At 38.6% G+C, this 11,523-nt stretch overlaps 1 protein-coding gene across 1 annotated transcript in view; it reads left to right on the top strand.

The window, feature by feature from the left end:
• Window positions 1-250: 250 nt before the first annotated feature.
• The window catches only part of LOC131027655 (glyoxylase I 4), a 53,762-nt gene continuing 42,489 nt past the window's right edge, over window positions 251-11,523 (top strand). Inside the window, exon 1 of the mRNA XM_057957724.2 lies at window positions 251-478. Within this exon, the coding sequence (XP_057813707.1) occupies window positions 422-478 (57 nt within the window). The 5' untranslated portion in view covers window positions 251-421. The remainder of the gene's footprint in view (window positions 479-11,523) is intronic.

The following is an 11,523-nucleotide window of genomic DNA, read 5'->3' as shown; positions in this document are numbered from 1 at the left end:
ACAAACTTCTACACATAAATACAACATTGGTACACTAAATCAATACACCAAGACTTCTACACATAAATATACCATTAGTACACTAAATCAATACACTAAGAACAATAGATTAAAACAATTTAAAAATTAATTAAAAAAAATTAATAAAAGACACCTTTTACTTACAATAAGAAATAAATAAATATCACAATTAGAAATGCAATAAATTAAAAAAATCCGAATATCTGAATATTACCCACCATTTACGGATAAATTGATACATGAGCAGAAAGAAAGATGACCAGAAAAATTGTAAAAATCACTTAAAAACCACAAACGTAATTCTCATTGCCAGGGCTCTGAATTAGCTAAATTATTTTTGGTGCAATCTCGTCTCAGCTGCTAAATTGGTGCTAAGTATTATAACTAAGCAAAATAATCTATGGCGATTGTTGCAGCAGCGCCATTATCAATCTCCTCAGTTGCCACATCTTTAGCTGTATGTGTTTCTTTTTCTAGTCAATTTATTTGCTTTTAATCTTTCCTTTGTTCGGAATTTGAACAAGTTGTAGGGAGGGCTTTGGAATTGCAATAAACGTTTGGAATTTCAGACGTACAATGCACAAAATCCACACCGCAGTTCGCAAAGAGAATTTCAATTTGAAGCTTAAGTGAATTATAGTAACAACAATTGTGGTGTCATTAAATATTGTTTTCCTCTGGTCTGCTAAGATTAGAACCTAGGATTCCGGCACGATTTTTCATTGAGCTACGGGTTCCTTGCTGTTCACAGTGGGGATTGTTCTTCCAACAACTCAACACCAAATAATTGACCCATTTAATTTGGATTATATTAAATTCTAACAATAAATGAGTGTATTAGTTGCAAATTCTGCCCTAACCTATGTTTGCCTGTGAGATGCACATACATATAAGGTAGGCTCAGTTTACTACTGAGGTCGGTTATGAGTTCATTTAGGGCTATATAATATGAACAATAAGATGATTGAGAAAACCCACAAGAGGAGTTTCATACACAGTTTTACTCTTGATGTCTTTGTTTGTACAGCCTGATTTGGTCCAATGTTGAATGCTGTGTGTATTGCATGGTGGAATTTACACGCTTGAATCCAGAGGTGGTTAGGGTTTTGCTCTCTCTCTCTCTCTCTATATATATATATACACACTCAACCATTCCATTCACCAAATTGGCATCATGTTTGGTGGCAACCTAAATAATTATCTTTATCTTTCCCTTTATTTTCACATACATAAGCATTTACTTTATACATTCTGTTTACTCTTCTTGTTCTTTTCTAGTTGATTTGTGCTCTAATTTTGCCGTGTCAAAGTCTGCTTTGTCTTAGACGGCTACTTCTTACTTTCCTGGAAATGTATTGTCAATTCTAATAGCTCTTGGTCTTTGTAGTCTACCTATATAAGCTCTTGCTCCATAGGTCTTTGTATTGTACTATTATCTAAACGTAAAAATTTCCATCTTCATCAATATGCTTCAACACCAACTGGTTTCCCATTGCCGCTTGTGGATTGCGTGGATGAGTTAGCATGGGTTTCTCAAAAGTTACGAGAGGCAAGGAATGAACAAAACCAAAGATTTAAACTTAGTTGTCTCAACAATTTGACCTTACGAACCTTCAAAGAAGCCAAGGTCGCCAAGAAAGAGAAAGAATTGGCTGAGGAAAATCATAAGCTGATGGATAACAACTAGGTAGCCTAGACGGAATGGGAGATTGCCGAATTATAGTTTGTCCATGTAAAGACCAAGTGTCAGTTAATAAGGCCGCACACTTGGTGAACTAGAGAACGTGAGCTTCTGGCAGCCCATCATTTGAAACTCAAGACAGAAAAAGTATATTTCTTGGAGCAGACCATTTCATTGTAGTCCACTTTATCGTCATCAGTCTACCCACCTCGAGGAATATCTTCTCCACCGACTGCTCAGTGATATTTAGTTTTGTTAATTTCAGTTTTCCAGTTTTGTTTCCTCTAGCCGTTTGGAAGACAACTCTTTCTTGAGGGGGTTGATGTAGTTAGAGAAATCTACATATTACTTATATTTTAATTCGTTGTAGTCAGCAATCAGTTTCTTTTTGTTGGCTGTATACAGTTACTCTTGGTAGTTTACAAATGTTGGAGTTCCTAGCACCTATTTGCTAGTTTATATACTCTTATTGTACTTGGGAAGGGGATTGCAAGTTATGAGAATTCCTTGAACTATAGTTGTATAACTGCATATGACTGAAATACATTGTGATATCCTTATGCAATTATTGGTATGAATTTCTTAGTCATTGTGATGCAGGAGCATCCCCGGTTCTTGACAATCTTGCATTAACCAAAAATATTTCCCTTTGGTTTTCCTTTTCTGTTTTGCAGTTTCAGCATTTCTTTCTGTGTGTCCTGGATTTGGCTCACCGGAACCCGTGGAGTTGGATCTGCTTGAAGACTTGATCATCTTCCTTATTCCCAAACTGTGGAGCATTTGGATCATTTTCTGGCAAGTTATCGCTACCGGTTTCCGGGCAAGTTATCGCTACCGGTTTCCGAGCAAGTTATTGCTACCGGTTTCCGAGACAATTTTCTGTTACCGGTTGCCTGACTTATTTGCATTGGTGATCTACCGGATCCCTTTTCGTAGCTTGCAGAGCATTGATTGTTGATTCCGATGTTCCTTGGCGTGTGGCCGACCTTCCCTTCGATTCCCACCTCATCTTTTGGATTTTTTGGAAGAATTTCTTTGGCGGAGGCCGACCTTGTTGGTTTTATACGTTAAGTCTTGTTCTTCGGGTTTTGATCCCTTTTTGGGCCGACTGGATCCCCTTGGATCGTATAATTTATTGTAATAGAGCTTTAGAATGTAATCGAAGAAGTTAGACAGAACATAGAAGATGGATCTTGAGATTTGAGGTCTCGGTTGTGACCTGTTTTGTATTTTGAGCATGTTTTAGCAGGTATGTGAGCTGGTTTCTGTAACCCAGTTGCTACCGGTTGATTGTAATCAATTTTCATGATATAATTCAGTCTGTTCTGCATTGCCTCCATCATATTCTTGTGTTTCTGTTGTGTTCACTCTTGCTGACCGGTCTGGACTGATCTCTTTGAGGTCCCTCCTAGTCGGTGACTGCACCAAGTGGTATCAGAGCGAGTTTTCGTTCTGGAGATTGCGTTGTCCTGAGAAATTTTGTTGTGGGGTGGCGGATTGTGGATCCAACCTGCAGCTGTAGAGGACTGGCGTGAAGAGGAACTAGGAATGGTGGAGCGCGTGGGAATGCAGACCCTACTGTGATGGAAATGTTGCGAGGAATTGCAGCCCAGTTGGAAGCCGTGGAGACAACCTAGAGAAGAGGCCAACACATTGAAGATGTAAGTGAAGGTGAAGGAGAAGAAGCCCCGACAGAACAAGTAAATCCACTGGTGATCGATCCAGATGAAGAGAGATTTTTGAGGATTTTGAGTAGGGTGAACACTAAACCTCATTTTACCCCACCGGAATATGATGGAAAGTTGGACTCCGATGAATTGATGGATTGGATCTCGGAGATGGAAAAATATTTTGATTTTGAGAACACCGCAGAGGAAAGGAAGGTGAAGTATGCCTGTACCCCGTTGAAAGGTCATGCATCTCTTTGGTGGGAGCATTTGCAAGTTGATAGATAGGGAAGAGGTAAAGAGAAGATCAAGGCATGGGAATGGATGGTTGCAAAGTTAAGATCGAAGTTTATGCCAGCTGATTATCAAGTGAATTTGTTCCGAAAGTTGCAGAATTTGAGACAGAAAGAATCTAGTGTGAAGGAGTACACCGAAACATTTTACAAGTTGAACATCAGATCCGGACATGTTGATGATGAAGTTGAACAAGTTGCGAGATATTTGAATGGATTGCGGGTGTCTATACAGGATGAACTCAGTTTGACCAAATTACAGAGTGTTGAAGAGGCTTACCAGTATGCCTTGAAAGCAGAAGAGAAGTTGAACAAAAGACATGAGTAGAGACAGAGATGCAGAGGTGGAAGGTTTATCAGAGGAAGATTTCAAGGAGGAAGAGGATATACCGGAGGTAGAGGTGTCGGTACAGATAAGAATAAGGAAGTAAGCAAAGAAGGTAATTCATATTGGAAAGATGATAGAAATTTCTACCGGAGAAGAGAACTTGATGGCTACTGGAATGAGAATTTTGGAAGAGATGATAGAAGACAAGACAAGAGTGTTTAGAGGAACTTGCTTTAAGTGTGGAGGAGGACATTGTGCTTTCGAGTGTAGGAAGACAGAGAATACCAGAAGAATAACAATGGTGGAAGATAACCCCACCGGATCAGATAACAAACCGGAAGATGGAGAACTGTTGATGATGAGGAGAGTTTTGTGTCATACTGGGAGAGATGAAGAGACCTTGCAGAGAAAGAATTTGTTCAAGACCAGATGTAAGGTATCCAGTAAATGTTGTAAAGTTGTTATTGATAGTGGTAGTTTAGATAATCTTGTTTCAGAAGAGATGGTGAATAAGTTGAATTGGGAAAGATTCAAACACCCTAAACTTTATCAGATAGCATGGATTCAGAACGAACATAAGTTGTTAGTAAGTGAGCAATGTTTGGTGAAGTTGAAAATTGGGAATTATCACGATGAAGTCTTGTGTGATATTATGCCTATGGATATTTGTCACCTTTTGTTGGGTAGACCTTGGCAATTTGACAAATAGGCAATACATGATGGGAGGAAAAATACATACACTATTGTGGCCAATGGGATAAAGCAAACCTTGTTACCCTTGGAGGAGCCTTTGAAGAGTGTAGTTTGTACGAATGCTAGAATCTGTTTGGTGGATGGAAGGAAATACCTGGATGGATTGAGACATGAGAATGTATGTTTTGCCTTAGTTCCAAAGAAGACTGAGAATCCGGAGCATGAAGAAGAACAACCGGAAGAGATTAAAGATTTGTTGACAGAATATGAAGACATCATTTCAGATAATGTGCTTGATGGATTACCACCGGTAAGAAGTATCAGTCATTGCATGGACCTGGTTCTCGGAGCTAGTTTGCCTAACAAAGCTGCACACCGGATGACACCGACAAAGAATGAAGAGTTGAATAGACAAGTGCAGGAGTTGTTGAAGAAAGGTTTCATCAAAGAAAGTCTGAGCCCTCATGCAGTACCAGCAGTATTAGCACCTAAGAAGAATGGAGAATGGAGGTTGTGTACCGATTTCAGAGCAATAAATAAGATCACAGTGAAATACCGGTTTCCTTTGCCTAGGATGGATGACATAATGGACTGTTTGAGTGGAGCCAAATACTTTACAAAGATAGATTTGAAGAGTGGATATCATCAGATCAGGATCAGAGAAGGAGACGAGTGGAAGACAACATTCAAAACAAATGAAGGACTGTATGAATAGTTGGTGATGCCTTTTGGGTTAACTAATGCACCGAGTACTTTCTTGAGGCCGATGAATGAGGTATTGAAGAATTTCTTGGGTAAGTTTGTTATTGTGTATTTGGATGACATTCAGATTTTCAGTAAGACAAAAGAGGAGCATTTGTTGCATTTGAGACAAGTTTTGCAGAGATTGAGGGAAGAAAAATTGCTGATAAATCTTAAGAAGTGTACTTTCATGAAGGAAAAATTAGTGTATTTGGGATTTGTGATATCTGAAGATGGTTTGAAGATGGACCCTGAGAAAGTAAAAGCAATTGTTGAGTGGCCTACACTTGAAAGCATTGGAGAGGTAAGATCATTTCATGGCTTGGCTAGTTTTTACCGGAAGTTTATCAGAAATTTCAGTTTAGTTTGTAACCCTATGACTGAGACAATGAGAGGGGATAAGAAGGAATTCAAGTGGACCACCGGAGCAAACAAAAGTTTTGAACTATTGAAGCAGAAAGTGACTGAACAGCCCGTGTTAGCTTTATCGGAATTCAATAAAGTATTTCAAGTGGATTGTGATGCAAGTGGAACAACAATAGGAACAGTCTTGAGTCAAGAAGGGAGAGCAGTAGCTTATTTCAGTGAGAAATTGAATGACGCTTGAAGGAGATATTCAGTGTATGATCAAGAATTTTATGCCATAGTTCAAGCCTTGAAGAAGTGGAGACATTACTTGTTGCCTAAGGAGTTTGTGTTGTACACGGATCATCAAGCTTTGCAGTATTTGAACAGTCAGAGTAAGTTGAATCAGAGACATATGGGATGGGTAGAATTTTTGCAGAGTTACACCTTTGTGTTGAAGCATAGAAGTGGGAAATCTAACAAAGTTGCTGATGCATTGAGTAGAAGAAGAAATTTGCTGATAGAGATGATAGTAGCAGTATTAGGGTTTGAGAAATTGAAGACCTTGTATGATGATGACCCGGATTTTGCAGAACCTTGGAAAGTATGTAGAGAACCGGTTACGGTAGATAGAAGCAAGTCGTTGGATTACTTCATTCAGGATGGGATGTTATTCAGAGGAATACAATTGTACATGCCTAAGAAAGGAGAAACATAGTGGAGTATTAGCCGGACATTTTGGTGTTGACAAAATAGTTGCACTGGTGAGTGAGCATTACTTTTGGCCCCAGATTCATAAGGATGTTAGGAAATATGTGCAAAGTTGTAGAGTTTGTCAAGTTGCAAAAGGGAGTAGTCAGAATGTGGGATTGTATAAACCTTTGATGGTACCGGTAAGACCTTGGGATGATATAAGCATGGATTTCATGCTTGGATTGCCTAAAACACAGAGAGGGAATGATTCTATATTTGTGGTAGTGGATAGATTCTCGAAGATGGCTCATTTCATACCTTGTAGGAAGACATCAGATGCATTACATGTAGCAGACCTATTTTTCAAGGAAGTAGTAAGATTGCATGGATTACCTAAGAGCATAGTTTCAGACAGAGACACTAAGTTTGTTGGCAATTTTTGGAGAACACTTTAGAAGAAAATGAAGACAGATTTAGAATTCAGTTCTACTTTTCACCCACAGACTGATGGACAGACAAAGGTAGTTAATCGGAGCTTGAGAAATTTACTGAGATGTTTAGTTTGAGACAAAACTGGAAGTTGGGATTTGATTTTAGCACAATCAGAGTTTGCCTACAATAATTCAGTAAACAGGAGTATCGGAAGGACACCTTTTGAGATAGTTACCGGAGCACACCCTAGAGGTATATTAGAATTGAGAGATATCAGCAGTGAAGACCGGAGAAGTTCAGAAGCAGAAGAATTTGCAGATCACATGAAGGACTTACATATTCAAGTTAAGCAATATTTGGAGGACATGAACAACAAGTATAAGGAGAAGGCAAATGAGAAGAGAAGACATAAGTGTTGATTTTATGGTAGTGCTCGTTAACCACAAGCAAACATCATATTTTATGTTGGTTGGTGTCTGTAGGCAATTAGGCCTAGGGTCATTGTGAAGAGAAGCTTGGAGTTTTAAAGGATGGTAAGTGTTGTTTGGGAATTCAACACATGGTGAAACCAAGTCTTTTGAAGCCTTGAGTCTTTACAAAAGTTGTGCATTTGTAGTCATGGTTAGTTGTCACCTATTAGATAGGTGAGTTGGGAGAAAGATCTCCCTTTACAAATCAGTTTCGTTGTTCCATTTGATTAATTTGTATGTTGAAAGTGTAGATATTTCCCCACCTTTGCATCACCGATTCTATACAGATTGGTTTCAAATTTTTTAGCAACCTCACCCTCAAGGTCCCGTGCTACCTCTTTGTCACGTTTGGAGTGTTCGGATGGGCTGTTCTCAGACTCGATTTCGGACTCTTCACTCGACGTCGAGTATGTGGCCTAGTCGGCGAGATCTTCCTCTGCTACGTCCAGAAGTGGTAGGTTCCTCACGACCTCTACCAATTGGTTCCACGTTCACAGTTTCTGCCTCTCTCGACTACGGCTCCGACTCACTTTGACTCTTAATTTGCTTTTTCGGGATCTCCGAGCCTTAAACAATTTCCCTTAGCCACTATCTCCACTCACTTTGTTCTCTTATATGGAGAGATCTCTGTACTGATCCTTCCCCTACCTTGGGTGGTATTAGTATGTCGTTTTAATGCCCCTTTCTTAGCTAGAATCAACAGATCGGGATCAGTCTATTAACGAAGTCCTCGTAGACTAATACGGACAGGCAGAGGACACTAGACTAGTGATTTTCTCCTATTTCAGAGGGCACTTCAAAGTAAACATGGGTGGAATTAGTCAATAGTATTGTTATCTCCAAGTTGCCAATCTAAAACTGCATTAAACCCTAGAATATTTCCTTCAAAGGCATACATGAGTCTAGAGAGAGAGTGAGGTGCTTCCTTGCCAGGTATCCATGAGGAGAGAGAAAAAAGCAAATTAAAAGAGATATTAAAGTTGATGCATATTACTTTATAATCTCTCCTTGGGTCACTTAAAACATATTATGTTTCACCTTTCCTATGTACCTATTCCTAGTGAGAGAGTGAATGGGGAATAGAGAGATAAAAGGTTAGTATAAGTGGAGAAAACATATAGCATAAAGTGTATGTCCTAACTGGGAGAGTTGTTATGAGGATAAAGTAACTATTATTTAATTCGTTAAATTTGATTGAGGTGTTAGGGTTTCAACCCTAATTAGGGCAACTCGAGGAAAGGTTTTTAAAGGTCATTGGAGACTCATTTGTATTCACGTTTTTGCTGATAATTATTTCTGCCTCCTTGTGGAGCTTATCAACCTTGGAAACCTCCATTGTTTTGCACATCTGTAGCTGTGAGAGACTAGCCATGGGTGTGAGGAGAAACTCCATATTTAGGGGTTTCCATTGAACATAAAAGTTGAATAAGTTTTGTAACAAATCCGAAGCCTCCTACTTGCTTGTGTGTGTGGCCGTACTTTCTAGATTGGAAGGCTTGGAAAATACGTTTTTGGATCATCTTTGCACAAGGGTCGTATTGGCATATGAGAACAAGTTGTGTGAAGACCTAGCAGCAGTTTTGAAGAGCTTCTTGGATCAGTTGAAGAGTTTTTTTATAGTGGTTGTAGTGAGGTGGCTGCTTGGCAGGCCAACCTCCTTTATAACTCTTTGGTGGTTATCTTTGTCACAAACTTTGCGCTTGGTGGCTGTCCCTCATCGTACTCTCATCTCCAACACATCAATATAGTCCACAAGGTTTGCAGCAGTTAAAAAGGGTTTAAAAACCATTAAATCAGATTCATATCAGATTGTATTGACTGAGGATTTGGAGTTCATAAACTATCCCAACTCAAGGGATAACTTCCGTCTATGCATTGCAAACCCATTGTCCCCAATGAACTACCTTATGACAGCAATTGGGAGTGGAAAAGATCAGATTTCTGAGTAAGCACCTCATTTCTGAGTGAGCTGCTTGCTGTATCTTCCATCAGAAGTTCAATTTTCTCCTCCTCCAACCACCGGGTATGTTAGTAGTGGGTTAAATGACTTCATTGTTTGTGACTGAACTATTGTCTGGAGATTGATGTATCTAATTTCAATGGAATATTAGTATAAGTGTTGAACTTAAATGCAATTTCAATTCTGTTTCAACTCCTACTTGAAGGCATTTGTTTCCTTTCTTTCAAAAAAACTTCAGACAAAAAATACTACATCTTCTGCAACTTCTGTCTAGCTTTGGAAGATCACATTCTAAAGACACATAGTATTATTAATATAATTAAAGAACAAGCAGGTGTTTTTTCACTGTTCAAGCTTTTAGTGTTCTAAAGAGGGTGGGACATTAAAGTCGTTGGTCTTTGTTTCGCCGTAGGGGCATTAATTGCCAGGGGTACAACATCTGCTCGTATCCCTCTCTTCCTCTTCCCTACGGTTCCGTTCTTTGTACCTCTGCAGTATCTGCTGCTGACGATGTTCACGATTGCTTTCCTCCCTTTGGTCTTGTAGTTCAATGAGGTTCTGCACCAATAGCCTCGAAAGGCTCTCGAGAAGATCAAATACAGCAAGATTGACTGTGAGTTCGCCACGTACTGTGTCTTCAGGGACAACTCTCTCCCAAGCTTCCCTCTGCATGTACTGGGTGACCGAAACCTCCCATAGGTCCACCAAATCTTCCGTCAATTGATCCTCCCATGCTTCTGCATATGTCACCCCTTCATGTGTATCGCTTTCAGTTACTATCAATTGCTGATCGAATGGTTGGCCCAATAGTGCTTACCGGCTGCTGTCATACTGATCTTTGTATTGGCAATGATGCCAAAATGTTTACTGCCTACAATGGATATGTTTTAACTTCACGAAATAAATAGAGAAGCTACAGTGTGTATAAACATAAATAACAATCACAACAGCATAGGCAGAATGATATAACTTTATTGCATCATGTAATGGATAGTACAACTGTAACAAAACATATCTTCAATCATAATCCCCCTGTTCCCGATACAATGTCAGAATATATACCACTTTGTCAGTTGGCGAAAAAGCCAACAATTGGGAACTGTCAACTACCTACCGGAACTAATTACCCATTACATTGCCATTTCAAAACATAATAAACATGCTTTATTTAATTGCAGCATAATTGCCATCTACAATCAGATCAGATCTGTTTTTAAGTTACATCTTTGTTCTTGATGGTATGCATGGGGATGTGCTGAATATGTATGCTTAATATATGAAGTCTGATAATGTTCTTATGCAGAATTTACTAGTAATATTAATATAGACTGCAATATATATGATAGTCATACTTAATTTCATATACATTCATAGTACATGAAAGACCAATATATTAAATAGTCTAGTCCTTGATCTTCCGCTAATGCCTATGTAAGGATAGGGGGTTTGCGTAGGGAGAGGTGGAGTAATTCTGTCACTAGATGGATACGAGCAATATCTGCTCGTATCCATTTACTCCAAGATGATGCATGACTGTTCTTTATGATATATGGTAGCTTCTAAATATCATATTACCCCTCCAAGACTTGCTACTGATCATTGTTGGATGCTTCAAACATATATAAAGTGGAACAGTCTATGACAGACAGTATGATCAATCAAAGAAATTGATTAGATTTGCTGTTAAATAGCAAAAGGGTTTAAATTGATAATATCACCAAATCTGGAATGTGCAATCATTCAGCTCAAAGAATTCTTCAACAAGTAACTTGAATTAATATTGAAATTTCTTCACAAAATTCTAGAAAATCATCTGGAACAAAAATCTGGTAAATAATACTGAAACTCACAATTTTAATCAGAAACACTGCAATACTGGAAACACAAATAGAAATGTTGTAAACTTGCAATTGGACAAATCAACTGAAATCTATAAATCTTGACAATTCTGAAAATACCACAACTAAAACCTGAATAATTGTAAAATTCTACACAATATGAAATTGAAATTGGATGCATTCAACATTCTAGTGATCTTTGAATGAAATCACTCAAATGGCCAGGAGGGTTATTGCCCCCAAAACCATCTTGCCAAAGGGATTTTGTCTTCAGGCAAAAGAAAAACTCACGTTCTTCTCTGGAGATGAATATCATAAAACAAGCAAGCTTGAGACAAAACTTCCTTTTATAATGTCTTTT

The sequence above is a fragment of the Cryptomeria japonica genome, chromosome 1 (assembly GCF_030272615.1).
Source record: "Cryptomeria japonica chromosome 1, Sugi_1.0, whole genome shotgun sequence".
Lineage (NCBI taxonomy): Eukaryota > Viridiplantae > Streptophyta > Pinopsida > Cupressales > Cupressaceae > Cryptomeria > Cryptomeria japonica.
This window is presented reverse-complemented; position numbering and strand designations above follow the sequence as displayed.